Source organism: Anarhichas minor, unplaced genomic scaffold, assembly GCF_050575085.1.
Source record: "Anarhichas minor isolate MPS153535 unplaced genomic scaffold, ASM5057508v1 ptg000049l, whole genome shotgun sequence".
Lineage (NCBI taxonomy): Eukaryota > Metazoa > Chordata > Actinopteri > Perciformes > Anarhichadidae > Anarhichas > Anarhichas minor.
The window spans coordinates 3183827-3204396 of NW_027466495.1; the positions used below are offsets into that span (position 1 = coordinate 3183827).

General features: G+C 40.8%; 1 protein-coding gene across 1 annotated transcript in view; it reads right to left on the bottom strand.

The window, feature by feature from the left end:
• col25a1 (collagen type XXV alpha 1 chain) overlaps positions 1-20570 on the bottom strand; it is a 138610-nt gene that overhangs the window by 26702 nt on the left and 91338 nt on the right. The window contains exons 5-9 of the mRNA XM_076112467.1: positions 14041-14067; positions 11819-11845; positions 6064-6135; positions 5332-5448; positions 4218-4253 (exon numbers count right to left, since the gene is read on the bottom strand). Of these exons, the coding sequence (XP_075968582.1) occupies positions 4218-4253; positions 5332-5448; positions 6064-6135; positions 11819-11845; positions 14041-14067 (279 nt within the window). The remainder of the gene's footprint in view (positions 1-4217; positions 4254-5331; positions 5449-6063; positions 6136-11818; positions 11846-14040; positions 14068-20570) is intronic.

Below are 20570 nucleotides of genomic sequence, written 5' to 3' on the forward strand. Positions count from 1 at the left end.
GTGATGACACTTCATGGTGGCCAACATTTTCCTCCCGGTCGGCTCAGGATCTACGGTGAATGGTGTTATTTGGCTCATCACTCTCAGTTGAGCCAAGGCCAAGCAGACCGTACACCCCACAACCACTCTACAACAGCTTTCCTCGCTTGATTCATGTTGATACAGTATAATTGGCAAAACCTAAGACTTGGTCCACTGATGAGTGTAAAAGGTTTGTGTGCCTGTATTTGAAAGTAGCCAACGAGGACACATTCCGGTTGAAACGTTTTAAAGTCAGTGCACATTTCTTTTGAAGAAGACGTGAAGGTTGGTGGTGGCCAATGTGTGCCTTGTGTCCAAAGCACCAATGGATGCTTTGGCTCAGCAAAACGGACCATAATAATGGCAAATCTTTCTGAGAATAAACGGTTTGTTCGTTCTCTTGTTTGTTTTTTGCTGATGAAACAAGGCGACCACCAAGTAACTGAAGCTCTAAACCTTCCCATTCTAAATTTCCATTTCGAGTTCTCACATTTACAGAAATGGCCCACACAGTTACAGCTCATTTAAAGTGCATTCCATCTGCACTTATAACAAAAACCTCAATGAACAACTTTTATTATCCCAGCCGACCAAGAAAAAGGTTTTCCTCCCGCTTGCCTTTAAAAGTCTTTGTTGGCTGTCCACAGTAGGGTTTGGTAAACATCTTTATGACCCACTAGGTATGTGAGAGCATGTGCCACTCGCCTGAGCGCTAATTAGCTTGGCTACATCTGAGAGCACTCAGGAGCTACTGGCTGAAAAGGAGATTTTTCACAAAGTCAAGGGCCCTTGAGGAAGTCTTGGTCCTGGCACATTTTTGCTCAACTTTGGGCCCGAGGAAATAAAAATTGGGGAACAATCCAAACATTTTCATTCAAAAGGAGAATTTTTTTTCAACTAAAAGTATTCATCATGATAGCACATGCTCAGCATACAGCACCCTCAGCTGCCTCATTTAAAATGCATGAAAGAAAAAAAATCCGCAAATGTGCAATATCAACAGGACGCCCATTGAAGTCGAGCATCCGAGCACAAATACAAAGCGCTGAATGTTTGCCGCATTCATTCATGATTACGAAATGACAAACAATGAAGCAATTGGCAGGTCCCTTCCCACACTCAGACTGCAGTTTGAAGAACTACCAGAGTGTGCATTTCTCGCTAGCGTTCACAGGGAAACTATGTCGGCTGATCAAAGCACAGAAGAGCTTCATGTTGAAGCTTTCTGTTCAAAGCCTCTGTTTAATTTAGCAGATTATTGAAAAGGCTTTGCAATACAGAACAGCTGATTACATTAACCTAAGGAACTTTCAGCTTTATATTTTTTGACAACCTTATTGTTATCCTAAGGTGTAATGTAGCAAGAATATGGCACATATAGACCATCCAATCAACCGCAATGTTGACCAAGAAGCAGCTCTGAAATGCATTGTATCCCCTTGTCTCTCATTGGATTCCAGTTTCCAGTAGAGTGTGTCTATTTTATCTAAAATGACAGTGTTGACTACTGTATTATGCTAACCTTTATGGGTTGCAGTTGCCATTAAGGTCTCTGTGGTCTTTTCCATGGTAATCCATCTAGGGCTCTGATTAATAACATTTTTTAGTTTTAGTTTTTTAAAGCTGATTCTGATATATTTTAGACTAAATACTTACTTGACTATATATTCAATATCATTGGGATTGAGTATTTTCCACAAGAGTCACATACTTGGCACTCTAGATAAATTGTTTGCTCTATCTTAAAGTCTTACCAACAGTCCAAAGACCAAAGATACAACAGAGAAAAACAAAAGAAATCAACTTGGAAAAACTGACGAGAGAATGAAAGGAGGTTTTGGTCGAAAAATATGTAGATAAATGACAAATATAGCTAGGTTGTTTATGCCTTCATTATACAGGCATATTAAGTCAATTAAATCCCTACAATGCATGCCATTGTGCTTTTAAACAAATCATGTGAGTCACTGGCGCATGTTGGGTGGTTATGGAATGAAAAGGATGTAAAAGTGGAGCAGCAAAATTTAAAAATAACACCAAAATGCAGATAGGGGAGTTTTTTTCCCCACTGACACCACATACAATACACAACTGTTTTTTTTATTTCGTCTTTTTGAAGCAAAATCAAGTCCCAAATAAAAACTGTGTGCGAGGCTTCAAGCCACCTTTAGAGAGATGAAGACCCTCTTAATTTACCCCAGAGAGACCTTATGGCACTGATGGTTTTGAATTGAGTCCTGAAAATATTTCCTTTTTCTTCCTCCCACCTCCCCCCCCCTCCTCCTTGTTGCTCCACAAGGGCTTAATCCTTCTAACCAGCACCATATGTCCTGGAAGGCTGCTGGAAAACTCTGGAATCTACTTTTGCCTCTTTAACAATAGCATATACATCAAAAACGCTGAGCTGTGTCAAGTGGGCACTAGCTCCTAGAGCACCATAAAAGAAGCAAAAGTTGGTGAAGGACCAACCTCAAAATCCCTACCCCAAGTTGACTTGTGCAGATCTAAAAGGGCCGATCAAAGATTATCCTTTAAGCTTGCTGTACAAACTGGAGCCTATCGGTCTCGTTGCTTATGCACATCTAATTCATATTGATTTCCAAAGGTCGATCAAGGGTGTGGACTAGAGTTTCGTTTCTGGATGGAGAATTTCTTTTTATTCCCTCTCCAGAGGTTTAACAACCCAAACTATCATTTACAGAAACGTCTCTCTCTAATCCATTATCTTATCATAGCAAGACAAACTGCCGCTGGCTGGAAACAGAAGCTAGGAGTGTTTGAGCGGCCATGTCACATCACATCTCTCGACAACCTCTGAGACGTGCTCATCTCACGCTGCTTTACGGGGGGAATGATTCCTAAATGATGGCATTACTCCTTGTTAAAAGTACATTAGTGTCATGCTGTATACTCCTGAAATAGTACGCCTTATTTAAAAAAATACAGAGAGCGGCGCATATTCTTTATTCAAAGCTCTGCGCGAGGGATTCAGCATTCATCTTTTGGAGGAATACTCCAGCTGCTGTCGTGAGAGGTTGTATAAGCACCGGAGACTCATGGTTGCACACCTGGGACTACTGAGAAATCTGCTGCAAATTGGACATTCATGACACTAAATAAACACGCTGCTTACACTGCGATGAGCACAAGGGGGGATAATGGGTAAAATGTATAATTAAAGCCAACAAAAGCTGAAAACTGCAGCGACATAAAAGCAGAAAGAGGGAAAAGAGTGAAGAATGATTAGCATTTCCAGCTTTAAACTCCTCTCACTCTCTAGTTAATGCGTCTCTCTAGCCACTTAAAACTCACCATCCTTCATTTTCTCTGTCCATTTATTTCCAATCCACCAACTTTTTCCACACCATGGAAAGGGTCAGAGATGGAATCAGAGATGAAAGCGCTTGACAACACCTCCTCTGTCAGCTTTACTTACTCTCCCCTGCAGTCGTGAAAACTGACATCTCCAAGACTTTTCTCATGTCACGTTTTCCGTCTTTGTTTTCTCAGGAATTTGGCTTGACCTATTCGATGTAGCTTTTATGAGGAAACTTTAATCAAACGCTTTATTTGCTGAACACCACAAGTGGTATCCAGTTGCTGTTAACTGGAACAGCTTGTCCCTACTGTATAAGGAGTTATTCTCGGAGAAAACAAACGCTTTTGCAGGGTATCATAAAATGTGGCATTGATATTCACCATATTACCCAAAAACCTTAAGAATATCTCGGATTTTTGATAACGTCACAGTTGATTTGTTAGCAAATTAAACACAGAAAAAGAGGTTTAAATGAAAAAGTCAAAGAATTATTGATCAACTTATTAATCAAAGCAACCTGCCTCCACATGACATGAGCCATTTTGGAAAGTGTTGGTATCGCTGGATTCTTTTTGAATTCAATGTTGTACAAAGTTGAGGATATTCATGATGAAAAAGAAGGAAAACAAGTTGAGAAGACTGATACCATTCTCATGTCTGCATGGTTAAAATGAAGCTACCTCCAACAGGCTGTTAGCTTAGCATAAAGACTGGAAACAGAGGGAAACAGTGAGCCTGACCCTCTCCAAAAGTAACACAATCTGCCTACCAGCACCTCTAAAGCTTTCTAATTAACACATACACATATCTGATTTGTTTCATCCGGACACAAGCTGAAGCATAAAAATAACACAAAAGGAAAGAAGCTTGTGCTTACCATGATTCCTGTTTCTCCAGACAGCCCTGGATCACCCTATACAAACACAAAACAGCCAGTTAATGGAGGAGCAGTGGGCCAAGTCTTCTCTGAGAAGTTGAGAACACGCATGGCGTTTTAAAAAAGATCATAAACAGCATTCTGAGTTAAACAAGACATATATTACGGTGAAATAAATACTGCATTTTCCACAATATAGTTGAGTTCCCCATTTCTTTTCGTGTTTTAACAGCCGCTATGGTGCAACGGGGCCAGGTTGCCAAGTAGAGCTCAGCATTGCTCTGCTCATATACCGAGTTGGCTATGAGGCATTTCATCATGCTGTGGCACCTGTAGTCTTCACTGTCTCTGTCCAACAACCGTGTTCTCGTTACGCTTGAACATTATTCCATTTTTTTTCCTCTTTGTGACGTTTACAGGGCAATTTTTGCTACCCTTGTTCTATGGCATTTGCGGTAGGAGAAATAAATCACGGGAGAAGCACTCCGGCAAGAGAATTTTAAACAACTATTGCAACTGCAACTGGAAGAACTGAAAACAATCATCATCAAAAACTTGGAAAGAATCAGATAAACAACACTAAATATGTTTGCACTCCCACTGTGAACTCAGCCAAGACAATAAAGATCAGCTGGAGCCCTCAGAAGGTTTTATAGCTGAACATAATTGACAGGCCTTTTCTGTTTCTTCTTTCTCTCACAGGCAGAGATCACATCAATGAATGGGATGCCAGTGACAGGCTTAAAGACATGGAAAATGTTACGTTATAATGAAAAACAATCAAATAAACGTAAATCCATACACTCTCTTGGGAGCATATTCATGTTTAGCTAAACACATCAGGGCAATGAACTGCAATGCAGTTTGTCTAGTCTTCATTAGAAAGCTTTTCATGGGGATAAACCCTCCCAGCACTGGGTTACAGTCAAATTGAATAAGAGTACATAAAGAGCTGAACTTGTTTTACTCTTAATGGAAACAATGCAGTACTTTTTTAGAGAGAAAATCCCCACAATTTGTACTGGTCCAATGCCATTTTAATAATACACTGGCTGCAAATCTTTGTTCAGTTTATCCAGACTTCCTCAGATCTCAGGTAGAAATCAATACTCACCGCCAAACCGGGTACACCTCTGGGTCCATCTTTCCCAGTGTCCCCTGGAGGCCCCCTCGGCCCAGGAGGTCCCGGTGGCCCAGGTGGCCCAGGTGGTCCAGCTTGCCCTTGATCTCCCTGTGCGGCAAAAAAGCACATTTAAGCATCAGTATTCTGTGATATTGTTGGATCCACCGAGACCGGAGCCACTGCAGTTAAATGATAATGAAGAGAGTGTAGTGGAATTATCTCGTGGGTGGCTATGGGCTCCCTCCATTCATAACATGGAGGAGAGTTAGCATTTTGGATCTTATGGATAAAACTAGCAGACAAGATGGAGCTGAATCGGATTTACAGCTGGAAGAGTAATCCCCTAAAATCTATGCATTCCTAAATGGACTTAATGAGTTGAATAGGAGTTATACATTAGGCACCAATAATCAGGGCGAAAATACACTGAAAATATGTGGCCCTTTATTCTACTGGATTATTAAAAACTCTAAGAAAACATTCAACAATCCAACTTGTAAGGAAAGTGCTGAAAGTAGTGCCAGGACAGTAATTCATTTTACCTTAATGAAACCTTGTTTTCTAAAAAGAGATTTCCATATTTAGGTTTAACAATAATAGAAGGACAGAGTACTTATGACAGGTCTTTCTGAAGGTCCGCATGCAAACTGAAGAATGCCCAGAGAGAAGTGATTGGGTGAGACTTGACACGACAGAGAGAGGAGAAGAGGACACAGCCACTACCTTAATGAGCCGTCGCTTTATGAGCTGCTGGTCAGCAGAAAGAAAGCCATGACTGATCTTAGGGAAGACCATCTGAGCAGGTGTGTGAGGTCAAGAAGTCGTAGGTCAGAGGTGAGATAAGGTTGAAGAAGGATGAGGTCCCAGAAGGAGAAGGAGGAGGAGGAAGGCAAATGCAAAAAGAAACAGATTTGGTTAGAAAGGCTTGTGTTCATGAACCCCGGTACAGCGCCTTTACAAATGGGGGGAGAAATCCACACTTTTCCAGCACGGAGGTGGTTTGCTTCGGAAGTCTGGGCTTCTTTTCTTGGAGCCAGGACCCATAATTACCACCTCAGGGGTGTGAGGGCGCCACAGTGGGCTCGCAGACCCCGGAAAAATGGGAATTTCTCCTCCTCTGTGAAAGCGCTGTCATCATCCTCATTGCGCCTGCTGCTAAGTCAGACCCCGGGAGCTGCACACACTGAAACCAGCATGGTCGACCTTCTGAGTTGAGGTTGATTTCCAACCTTATTGCTTTCAATGCATGCATTATTCTGCTCGTGTCCATTGGTATTAAGTGGCTTCATCCATCGCTGAAAGAATCCCAAATCCCGAATGCCAAACTGGTGGATTGAAGGATTTGTGGCGAACCATGGGCATGAGCTTTAAAAAAACATTTTGCCACTTTGGTTCATCATCGAGTATTCCTCTTGGAGTTCCTTCCATTTATTTTCGCATCAATGGACACGAGCCAGACCACATCGTCTTGCTCCAGTCAGCTACATATTTCTTGGTTGTAAAAGGCCACCTTTGCTTTAAACAGGGAACCTGGCATTAGGCATGGAACAGAGATCTTGAGTGACTGACTGGTAGCGGCAGTGGGGGAAGAGGATAACGATTGACTGGCTGTGATTAATTAGATGGGGTTTTTCCTTTGCCTAGTCCATCGTCAGGATTTGAGACAAAGCAGCCGACAGAGATTTATTTACTCCCAGTGTGTGCTGCTGAGGGGTCGGACTGAGCAGCTGGGCCGCACCACCACCGACAAACCTTGACAGTCAGGATCTGATTGCTGTGCAAAGCAGCCAGCGTATGGAGACCAGGCAATCCCTAAAGGGACAAACAGCAGAACATGGCACAACACACGCATGACATTCAAACACTGGGTGAACAAAAACAGTTAAAGCAGGAAGAAGATGCATCCTACTTCTAAATATTCTCACAAATTTGTACACGAGCAGTATATGTGAAATACTTTAACATGTATTCAAGGGTCTTACTTGAAACTGGCTAACATCAAATTCAACTGTCAAACTATTTGTTTTGAGGACCAGACATTTCAGACCAACATTATATTTTCAACATTCACCATTTAAACAAGTTCAGGCGGTGTAGAATGCACGCTACATTGTCATTGCTAAAGTAACCGCTTCCTGTAGTTTTCTTCCAAATATATAGACAGAACATTTGGCCAGAGGATTATCTCATAACAGACTTTGAACTATATCATGCTGGTAAATTGAGGAGCTGTATTGTTTGCAGAATTTCTGGGGAACATCAAGGGATTGAGATGTTCACTGGCAATTCAATCAAATGGTTTCCAATTCCCTGGTCAACAACAGACATGACGGATGTGATCCACTCATGAAAACTGAATAAAATGAAAGTATCAGGCCTTTTTCTTGTTAAGAGGAGACAAGGGTGTATAGCTGGATGCTAACTTTAAATCTGAATCCAGAAACACTGACATATTTTCAGCCAAACATGGTTTAGAATGTCATACTCAAATAAATTCACTTTGTTTAGTTTTATTGACCGTCATAAATCGTTCTTTAATTGTCCATACTTAAGACATATTGATTTTTATTTCATTGCACTGCCGTGCAAGCTGGTCTTTGATAGTGACACGTCTTTTACAGGCATGTTGCAGCATTAATGTCCATTGATGCATGAATTGACAGTTTGCAAAACCCCTTCCACAAACGGCACTTGTCAAGTCAAAGCCTAGCATGCATAACTAGGCACGGAAGAGCTGTCCAGCTTAGGGTTTTTCAACAAGCTGAGGTTGTGTTCATGGGGATGTAATTAGAGTGACACTGCAGTTTGGATGTTGTCTTTTTTTTTTCAGCCTTTCCAAAACTAAAAACACAACAGAGACCTTATTGCTTCATAAATTGGTGTGCAAAAAGGGAAAGCATGACGACGAACACTTAAATGTAGATGTTTTTACCTTTAGTGCTAAGTCTATAGAAGAACATGTAAAGATTGTACTGCAATGGTTGTACAGTGATTGCATATTCTCTTGTTTATCTTGAGACTGCAGGTTTTGCTTCACCATAAATAACCAACCCGAATGAACAGTGTTCCTCAAAGACTGGCACACCAGTATAAACATGCCCTGTAAGAGCCCAATCACCCTCCATATTCAAGTTTAAGATAAAATCTGGCCTATCCAAACATGACTTTGGTGCCATCCCTCTGGTTTTCCAAAGCTAATTCAAAAAGCATGGCTCATTAAGAATATGGCTTTCAAGGCAGGCAGATTTAATTCAGCCCTGCAGCAGAGCAGAGCAATACGCTCACACTGGAGACAATAGCCATGCTGTGTGGAACTGGGATTGAAGCGCAAATATTTCCCAAGTTATTTACAGCCTCAAATATCTTGAGGACAAAGAAGGAAAACACAAACTGGATTATGGTCAGGGGGAAACAGACTATACAAAGAGTTTAGATAGGAAAATGTAGTGTGGTGCATGTGCACACATGAATGCCCTCTGGGTTGTATCTTTTTGGCTTTTGCAATGACTTCAAGACATAAACCTGGGCAGACACTGAAGAGAAGCAACCCCACTGACTAATGTGTGTTTGAAATGTGTAAAAAATAAATCTGTAATTATCTGACCAAAAAAACATAGTTTGATCTTTCTGTGCAGAAGATTATAGTAAAGCGGAGAAAGGCTGGACTAGGTGTGTGTGTTACCGCATTGCCTCTGCGCTGATGTCTCTGTGTGTGAATGATAATGACACGGCGGTTGACAGAGAATCCTAACCATTCACAGATTGCTTTGTTTTGCTTCTCTCCTCAAAAGCGGATGTTGGTTATTTGGCGAGGAGCTCTATTGCTAAGTATTTGCCTGCAGCAAGATGACTTCAACTGTAGTAAACAAAAAGCCAGATATGAGGACAATCAGCAACAGCCGTCATAGGACGCTGGCCAGAACCAGCATCTCCACGACCACACCAAACACACAAAACATCCCAACCAAATGCAGGCTGAGGCATTTTCTGAATAGCTATATGTGGAGTGGATTACCAGTTCTGTGCACAGATGGCTTTAATACATTTAGGAGAGGAACGATACATTCATTTTAAAACCTCAGATTTGGCATCAATGTGGTTCATCAAAATATATCTCAAGTGAAATTAATTTTAAGTCCTCCTATTTCATGTGCAAACAGTCTGACTGTAAAACACTTCTTGTTCACGTCTGAAAAGTAAAATCCTGGAAATTACATAATCACAGTCTCTTTATTTTGGGAGAACATTGAAAATTGGTCAAATCCCATAATGTGAAGAGTAAAGTCCTGGAGAAACTACTCAGAGGAATGTTTCCTCTAGCTGACCCAGGAATTAACCAACCTTTGCCTGACACTTGTAGCTTGTGCCATCCCTCACAAAAAGACCACACACACCTTTTCTTGGTGACACACAGAGCCAGTAACTCCTGTTAAATATATCCCACCAGTGGAGCTCCTGGCGGTGGCCACGCATTTGTTTGTCAAAACTGGCCAGTTTATTATTTGTTGCATGTTTTAACCTTTGGTGCTTGGCTGTGGCCTTTCACTTTTAAGGGCCGACAAATGTCTGACCCTGAAATGTGGGGAACAGGCAGAGGAAGTATGTGACTGTGAGACCATGTGGCAATTCTCACACTGTCTTTGGTCAAAGACAAACACATATTGTATAAGCAAGCAAACACAAATAGTCTGTCCTTTGAACGATTCTAACTTTAAATTTGTTAGATTTAATGTAATCTGGCAAACTGTGGTGTGTAGGGGACATATTCGTGACATGCCCTATTGTTTACATGTCCCCCCCATATGGGTTTAATAGCCTCTCTGCACACAGTCAATAATGGGCATGAAATTAGTTTAATTTCCAGCCAGATAGAGTCAAGGTCAGGCAGCATTTGTCCTGTTACGCCTTCATGTATTAAGCAAATCTCTCTAATACTGTTCCACTACATTTACCTACTAATCTAATATGTAAAGTCAATATCCCATTCTGGGGAGGTAATGTAATTTGCTGGTGACCTAGACTGCTTTCATGCCCCTGTAGTCCTTCATATGTGACTGACTGTGTGTTAATTTGTACCTGTTAGGGGACAATTTTGCTGTAATTGGAAGTTAGCAAAATGCTTTCTTGAAGTGGACAGTTTATGTATTTACTCTACAAGACAAATAGGGCCTGGCTGGTCCCTGTTACAACTCTGTCCGCCACACTGCTGTTTCAAAATTGTAAATCACTTCACTGATAGACAGATGACTCCATTTCCTAGGTTAAAAGGGTACAAATTATGACCAAAACCCAAGAAATTCTATCCAAGCGGCAATAGTTTACAAAGATATTTCCTTTGTGCCCGGTTGCAGTGGTTCAGTCTTTGCAACTATCATGATTATCCAATACTTTTCATATCATTCAAAACGAACTAAGGAGATCACAAAGCTGGAAGTGTACTTGTAGATTGTATTAAAGTGTGAAACCACTCAGAGATCTCTGCGAACTTGGCTGTCATTTGAGGAGTGCCCCAGATGTATCGCTTTGGGACCTCTAATCGAATTTCGCAGAGAAGGTCATTGGTATTGACTTCCAAATCATAAGAATTGTGGTGCTTTGGCGCGCAGAACTGGCCTGGAGGTGAGCTGACAAAGATAATTGGCAAACTACTAACGTCTGGTTGGGCGCCAACACAGAATTTGGATCAGATCCACTTTGGAGATGGCTGGTGTTCTGATGACAAGACAAACCTCTGTTTTGTTATGTTCTCTTGTCCCCTTATGGAAATCAATTACAGGCATTTAAAGTGACCGACTCTTGATGATGACAGCAGATACAGAGAACGTGAAAAGTGTGCTTTATGCACATGTGAACCCCAGTTAATGCAATCTACTTTAAACAAACCTGTGCAGTTGCAGTCTGCTTTTCAAAGAGGCCTCATTTTTTAAACATTATTTGAGAAAAATAAGGGCGCGCTTGCTGCTAGTTGGAGATGGGAGTAACTCATTTCAGAGTCATTCAAGCACGGAAAAGCACTCACATCATCATCATTTAGAAGCTGCACTTTTATAGAAATGTCAAACTACAGAGCTGGAAATGATTAAAGCTCTGAATACACCGGGTCTTGCTGAGGATTGAAGTGAATCACGAGCAATTATCGAGAGGGAGCTAGTTGGCTTTTGATTATAGCTGATATTGAGCAGATATCTTCTGCTGATGGGCAACAGTGTGTACTCCTGTTCAATTTGAAAAAACAAGAGGTAAAGAGAATGTCTTTGTGTCTCAAGAAGTACATCACCCCGGGGGTATCTTGCACGTGTTCCAGCCCATTCTTGATGTAGAAATGAGCGGAGGCTGAAATGCTTGTTGTATTTGGCCAGATGGGAAGAACACTATCCCAGGAATTTCATGCATCTCACATGCCCACAATTCTGCTGGGGGAGACACACACACACAGTCACATTCATCTAATCACAAGAAGTCAGAGTAAACCGCATACCCGTGGTCCCTGGTCGCCTTGATCCCCCTGCAGAAGGAAAGAAAAATAACTTTGAAACAGCCCTTGAAATGCAAGGGTCAAACACAGAGTGAACACACACACACACACACACACACACACACACACACACACCCAATAATAAGCAAGAGAGTCACACCAACATCACTGAGGCATAATTTAGAACACATTGATAACGAAAATAATACAGGAACCCTCAACTATTCGTTGTGGTTGAGAATAAAATCACTTATGATAACATGGACTGACATGAATTGGGTACGAGAGAGAGAGAGAGAGAGAGAGAGAGAGAGAGAGAGAGAAAAAGCAAGACAGCAGTGGTGTGAGGTTTGGTGGGTTTGGTGAGGAGGGGCTGAGTGTGGGCGAACTGCATTGCCAGGCCAGATTTTATGCCCCAGAGAATTTTGGCTTTCTGCCTTCATTTGTGTTAGATCTCTGTGGACGGAGCACGATCCTGAAGGAGTTTGGTTTCAGATCAACCTGCATGGTGAATACTGTGGGTTTATCACATTAGAGTGAAACCGAATCAAAAGCACACTTTTGTTTGAAACAACTGAAGGAAGACCAAATGTTGGACGCTGAATTATAGCTGTAATCCGTCTCGAATCGTATAACTGAACGACCTTAAACCATCTCATCTGCTCTCCGCCCTCCTGTTGGCTGAGTTACAAGTCAGCCACAGCACTAAAAATGAGCCGGACAACTTATCACACATGGACGGCAATTTTTCCTCAAACAAACGTAAATGCAATGCCATAAGCAATTTCAAATAAAACAGGTCTCGGAATATTTGTAATTTTTCATTGGGCAGTCGTTCCAAAACCGGATTTAACGGGGGAAGTAGTTGTGAATGGCCACACTGATGCATGCTGTGTTCGTCTTGGGCGGGAGGAGTTGTTTTTAATTTCATTAAACTGCAGTTGCAGTGGTTCACATTTGAGACATGAACATGCATCTAATCAGCAGGACTGGGTTATTCACCACTGTCATAAAGGATGCTCGAAAATCATTTAAATCTGGTTTTATAAGCCATGCTAATGGGTTCCATTTTATGCTTTAAGGGGCACCAAATAAGAGATCACACTGGATTTATTATGTTGGTCAGCGACAATAATCAACATCATCCCACACCCTACATTACTAGAAATCATCTGGTAAGAAAGAGTGGGACTTGATGCAGATGACAACTGTGAAACCATTTCTCTGTGTTTGACTTTAGCTGTGGTTAGCACTCTCACGCTATATCATTTCATGTCTGGTATATTTAGCACAATAATTCAATAATCCTATAATGACTTATAGTCCAAGTTGTTGATCACCTCATACAAAAAAATGTAATAAATACTGAATCCATTCATTGGTGGCCTGTAAAACAGAACAGCTCTTCCTCAGTAGCATTTTGTAAGTACTTTTAGCCACTTGTTTCCATTATGAGTGAATAAAGGGATTTGTATCGACTTTGGTGTGAAGCAAGGGATGACAGGCTTTCTTTCAAAGCAAAGCCACGGGCACACATCTGTCCCAGAGTCCTGCAGACAGTGTGGATATTTTGCATGCTCCACTGCTGTTTTATGGAGGAATGCTCAGCAAGGCTCCAACAACTTGGACTCTGGCTTTCAGTCATTAATGTTCTGGGCTGTGGATTTGTGAACGACGGGAGGATTTAAAAATGTAGGATGATATGAATGGGAATTATTGCCCCAAATGCAAAATGACACTCTTTATGGTCAAATCAACTGATGGCAGAGCAAAAACAAATAATCATTTTATAGTCTTAATTCAGAAAAAAAAGCATCATGGACTGGATATTAAAGACTGAAATGTCAACGGAATCACTTTCTTATTGAGGATTACATGAGAAGATTGATACCACCTTCATGTTTGTACAGTGAATATGAATCTGGAGCCAGCAGTAGGTTAATAGCTATTACAGAAACAGAGGAAAACAGCTGGACAGACTTTGTTACCTTCAGATAAAACCAGGCTAGCTGTTTCCCCTGCTTCCAGTCTTTGTGCTAAGCTAGCTGGCTGCAGCCTTTAGCTTAGCCTACAAATATAAATTTTTGTTCAAACTCTCAGGAAGAAAGAGTACAAGCTGATTACCCAAAATCTGGAACTATACTGCTTTACGCAGTGGAACAGAATAACAGAGTAGATCAACAGTATACCAGTTAATGCATCAAACTGAACATAGAATTACTCACCTTTTCACCCTTGGTACCTGGAGGGCCCTACGAAAAGAAGAACAATGATTCAACTTTTTTACATCACATAAAGACTAAGAAAAGGACAAATTATGATCCATGTCAGTTATTTGTAATCACTCCAATGCCATGGCACACTGTGGTAAGACACAATACACTTTTACATTACACTTACATCTCACTTGTTTATAGTCCTGTTATCTGTTCGTTTGTGCAATTTATTTGATATTTTACTTTATTTGATAGTTTACTGTGTTGATTGTTGATTGTTTAATGTTATGCACCACCTGTCATGTCAAATTCCTTGTACGTATTTGCAACATGCCGTGGCAATAAATGGTTCCGATTCTGATTCTAAAGCATCTGTAAAACCAGGGTGACCAATCATGTTTTCCAACAAACAGAGCTACTTAACATAGTTTGAACATCATAAACCTAAGAGGGAGAAGGCGAAAATCAAAAGATGAACTTTGATTCATTGATTGAGTTTTGATGAAACTAACATGGTGCACTTTTTGACATCTCTTTCAGCATTTGATTAAAATGCCCTGTCACAGAGTTGGAACCGGTACCTTATGCTTGTACAAACATACAATTAAAACCAAAAACAGGCCCAAATCAAGTCCATGTTTACTTACAGGATCAAATCCAGCAATCTGCAACCAAGTATTGGCAAGCACATTATACAAATGTGCCCTGAACACACAGCAGATTTTGCATCCAACTTTTGTCAATCAGCTAGCAGGGGCTCCTGGGTGGGCTCTCTAAAAGATCATCACTGAAGTAGAGGATTTGACAATGAGGTGTGCATCCATACGCTGGAGACTAATGAGCTTGTGCTCAAAACACTATTTGTAACATTTATGTGGAAGGATGAAGCCCAGTATGCAGGGCTCTCTTTCTTCCCCTGATGTCGAAATTTTGGAATAAGCTAGAATTGGAAAAAATCAGTATTAGATCAGTGTCAGCACAGCAGAGTGACTAACCGACCGCTGTGCCATGTACTCTGATGCTAGTCTGTATTTCACATGAAAGGCTATCTGTCAGATATATTTTTCAAAAAGGAAAGTACCTTTATTCTGGTAGAAAAAGTTAATATTTGAGAGTAGAACTGAATCTTCCACAATCACTTCCAAGATTTTGGGCAATTGTGCGTCTCTTTTGTAACCGCCAAAAAAATATCACGTATGTCCTCAGGTAGAAAGAACAAGTTGTTCAGCTGTCACCAACACAACTGTGGTAATAGCTCTGCGGCGGTTACTTTTCCAGGCTAATACCGGTCAAACGTGGTTTACTTCCAAAGATATCAGACTCACAGAGAAAGGTCTGACACTAATCCATAGATTGATGCCATTAGTAGAAGACATGCGTTTGGTCCAAAGACTCACAGGAACAACCTCCAGTGACCCAGAACAGCAGGTTTTGCATCGACAGACAGGCTTCCACTGCACTGGCACACAATAGCACAGTCGAAAACTGAAACGCTCCAGAGGTAGTCCAACAGTTTTCCTCTGCCAATTTCCCACACTGCTCTGGGGGAAGAGGGATGTAGCCTACCCAGTGCCTTTGGACATGATTTTTTTAATGCACAGTTAACTATCCGTATAGCTTTATGTCGATCTATAGTTGTGCATGTGTTCCCAACTGGATCCATTCTAGGCCCAATTAGCTTTTGGTCATGCAATAAGAACCTGTATAGCAAGCTTGTGTAGCGCATCGTCCCATTTATTCAAATATGAGGCATTCACTTCAACAATCCCAGACAAAAGCTGATGGGAATTGCAGCTTTAATACAAACACATCTAAGGAGGTGGTCCTGCTGCTTACTTGTCTGGCCATACAAAGAGCCACAGCACACTTGTAAATACAAAATGCGCCATCATGAAAACAATGTTTCCGATTGCGGTTCCCAAGGGGGGAATAACGGGCGACAAATTGGAAGCAAATGTGACTTTTACTTTTACAATGATGTAGATGCAGTCCAGAGAGGCTAAATACGTTTCCAGCATGTTCCTAAAAAATGGAAGGCAGCTAAAGAAAATCAGTGCAGGCTTTTTGTTGTGGAGGAAAATTGCCTTTGGACAATAGGCTATTGACAAGCTGTTACTGCAAACATATGTACGTCTGTGACAAAGAAATACATAAATATACCCACTGCAGCTTTTTGCACAAGCCTGCTTAACGTATTGCATCTGGCACTGAAAAATACACATAGTTGGCACACAAGATTACTGGGCTACATGACTGGGTTAGTTTGTGAAAAGAAATTAAAACTCTGCTTTATATGATTTATCATTTCAATAAATCCAGATTCTTAGTACAGCAACGTAGTGAAACTTGATCAAATACATGTTGAACCTCCATAACAGGGCAACAAAAACATGTGTTGGTTTTTTTGTGAGGGATAAATGAGACCACTGGTATTTCTATAGTAGATATTTCCGGCTTGATTAACTAAGCCAGCAACCTGTTTGATGTTCAACTACTTCAACTGTTTGTCAATTACTTTTAGCTGACTCTTCTGTTAATCCATTAATTAGCCAACTGTTTTAACTTTCGCTTGCTAATGATTTTGACTTGGACCATGAAACATGATCACATCTGACCCATCCTGGCTCGCTTTATGAATTGATTTTAAGATATTATTGATTACATACAAAGCCCTTTTTACGAAGGTCCAGACTCATACATTAATGGGATAGACCCTTTGCAGTCAGGGCTTCTGTGGAATGGCCTCCATGAGGAGATCAAGGCTGCTAACTGTTTCATCTTCTATATCACTTTCGAAAACCCACTCTTTTAGAATTGCTTTGCTGTGTTAGAATTAGTCTTTTACGATATCTTAGTTCATTTTTCTCAGTTTTTTGTGTTTACTTTGTACTTTTAGTTTATTTTATCCTCATTGTGTTTTAAATTAGTTTGTTTTTAATGTAAAACACTTTGTAACAGTGTTTTGAAAGTTGTAACCGCAATCAAATTGTAATTTCTATTATCAACTGAATCTTCCTGCATACCTCAAAGTAACCAGGGAGCTAAGTAACGCTATCAGACATTTGAGTGTTCATATGACTATTAGAAATGTTCTCTTTTTGAAATTGAACATTTTGATTACGCGTAATGGTTGCTAAATTCTATCGATTCAATTAAAACTTCACTCAGCTGCATTTAGTGGCAGATGTAACCTTCGCAAGTGGAATGCTGCTTTTAACACACCTAACCATATCTTGCACAAAAAAAAACATGTTCATTTAGCTTCCATCTGGTCGTAAAGCACGTGTGCAAAGGATTTCGCTACACAGTCTGCACCTGCTCATTAAACGGTCCATCATTTGCACATCACATGGACAGACAGCACCCACTGGAGCTTTTCCAAAATGTTTTAGCCAGTACAGTGAGAGTCTTTTATAGAGACTATTAAACAGCTCTCCTGCAAGGATCATTTGAAAAGGAGCGAACTGTACTACAGTACATCTGCAGCGGGTATCTACTTGTCAAGCAGTCTCTGCAGCTTTGTGGGTTCAGTCGCCCCTTAAGGAAGGTTTCTAATCAGCCCCTGTGTATGCTTTTTATATCTTTTTTACTGCTTCTGCTCTGGCTCTTTTTAAAAAGCAGCCCTCCAGCAGGTGCTCCGTGGCTCATCAGGCTGCTTCTGTTTGATCAAACTTGCTCACTGTGCGTTACTTTGTTAAAGATGGTTAACCCTACAGTGCCTTTGACACCTTTACATTCAGATCACACTCGATTCTTGAATGGCCACATATCTAAAAAACTAATTTATGATGCTTGTTAATAGCTAGCCATTTTGAAGTATACAATTAATGTTCAACAGCTGGCTGTCGAGCACCTTAGCTTAGCATAATGATGAGAAAAGGGTGAACCAGTTAGCATGACTCGCCAGGGCAAGTTTTTACACTTTGCTCTTGTACAGATTAAACCAATAAAATACAATGTGTTGATTGGTGAGCTTTGGAGGTCCTTGCTGGACTTTTGGACAGAGCCAGGCTCGCTCTCTCGCTCTGTTTCCAGTCATTATGCTAGGCTAAGCTAACTGCCTGCTTGCTGTAGCTTTATGTTTTACATATATCTTCTCATGAAAAGCTCAGCAATAAAAACAGATAAGACATTTTCCAAAAATGGAAAAAATGTTTTATTCCTTTTAACATATTTCCAAATAGAAGCTAAGAATATATATGTTTTAAACATGTGTATCTTGGATTTGGTGAACAGACATTATTTCACTGTTACTGTCGGGGGCTGGAACAATTATTTCACAGAAAGCCTCTTTCAAAGATTTGTCCGTGTAAGGGTGCTGAAAAATAATATCTGTCTGTCATGTGTGTGGTGATAAACAGAATGTAAACACCCCCAAAGCACTTATTGGAAATGACACATATCACGTCTATCTAAAGTCCCGCATCTTCTGCAGCTTAACGCTGACCAAACTTATGTCAAACTTCCATCAGGAGATGATTTGTAACAGAGCATCCTGTGTGCATGATACTGTCAAGTTTTTTGGTGGACCACTGGATCAGGATTCAGCTTTTTTTCTATCCATATACACGACTAGCCCTCCCAGTCTAAGCCAAACCATGACCACTGGCTCCAATGACCCAAATGAGCTGTTGGTATGAAAAAGAAGAGTAAGAACCCCCTGCCACCTTTAAAACAGAGTAGGGGAGAAATATGGAAAGGTCTGCAGAGAAATTTAAAAACGCTAAGGGAGCTGGGGCCAAACCCGCAAGCGACATGAACATTGCCATTCAAATCTGACAATGCAAGTTACTTCACTTCATATAAACGGCAAATGATGTTCAATAAAATGATCCTGGCACCGAGGTACTTTTCATATGTGGCTCCTGCAATGCGGAATATCGAGATGTGAAAATATTGCACAACTAGATATCCATGTGTTCTGTGTTGGTCTGTCCTCGACTGGAGAAGTATTAGAATTGATCTAGATTTCATCCTTATTTCATGATGATGCGGTTTCTCTTAGTTTCATATTCTATGTCAAACAAATGATCTATGTGCATCCAAGATGCCTCTGCATTTACATTTATTATGTATTAGTACACTCTCAGATCACTTAGATGAGGTATCTCATCCCATGACCCAAGTATGAAATTAAACCTAGCACTACCGATGAACCTTACTGGTATTAAGGTATACTATTTATTATTAAGGTATTATATTGATGATTTATAGTATTTGACCAGCCCCACATAGTGAAGTTTTGTTTGTGTCATACATGCACAAGGAGGCAAATGCACGCGAGTACACAGGCAATGCCATACAATTTCCTCACGCCTGTTTCACGCTATTCTGCTGATGCAACATTTGGTTGTTGTAATCTGCAAAGAAGCGTGACAATGTGCCCGGAGCAATGTTTACCGAGTGCAAAACGTTATTTTTTTTCTTACCAATATAAAATATTTTCAAGGAAAGAAATTAACTTTCTTGCTCAACTTATGCAGATGTTATAGTCTTGGTGATGGTATTCAGCTGTAAGGAGTTGACTTTGACATAGGAAATGCCAAAAAAATAATAAAATAAGGTGATTACAATCAAATCAATTAAAAGGCCTGTTACCAACAAAGTGAAATTTCTCATCTATCACAAAATACATTTCCAGGCAAAGTCCACTAACTCACGAGGTAAAACTTCGGTCAGCCTAATTTCACAATAACTCACATAGAAGGGAAGACACTGGATATCCATTACTCACATTCCTACTCTTCCGTAATTGACTAAAACATGATGAATGAAAGCTTGACAGTGCGAGGCTCATTGTGCAGTGCAAGGTCGAAAGGCTGGCTCGCATCCACAGCTTTAGCTGTTGTTGACATGAGCAAAGTAATTCTCGTGGGATTGGCTGCAAATTGCTGATACAATCTTGTTGCCGCAATCTACCTAATCCAACTTGATGCAAAAAGTCAGGAACAGGGGATCTGCATGTAACCTCCGTCTGGACTCGGGTGTATTCGTTTTTCATCACAGTGACCTGTTAAATATATCAAGGTCCAGAAAACTGATCAATCAAGCAGAGCTCATATCCTCGCTGCAGAACCTGGGCCAACGGGGGCTGGCAGCAGTTGCTGTAGCCCGAACTGCCGGCCACATGGATCCAATCACCTCACCCTGGAGCACTGGCATCTCCGAGAGCACAGGCCAACAACTACCGCTTTTACAACCTTTTCTTTACGGCAGGCGGTTTTCTCACACAGCTACACAATATTAATAAACATGTGTGTACACAGGAAGTTAAGCAAAGCAAATCTCCAGGCACCAAGTGTTGACAGGGAATGAGGGGGGCAGGTGAGGAGTGCTGCTCACCACAAAAGTGGGAGCAGGGCCATAGGAAAGGGTTTGAAAAGACTAAACCACCGACTTACGCACTTCACACAGTTAAGTGATGCATCGTGTTTGCCAAACATTGAAACTGAGAGTTCTGGATTTCACAACAATCTGGGTTGAGTTCAACCTGGCTGTTTTAAATAAAAAACAATTCTGTTTGTGAGTGCAATCTAATT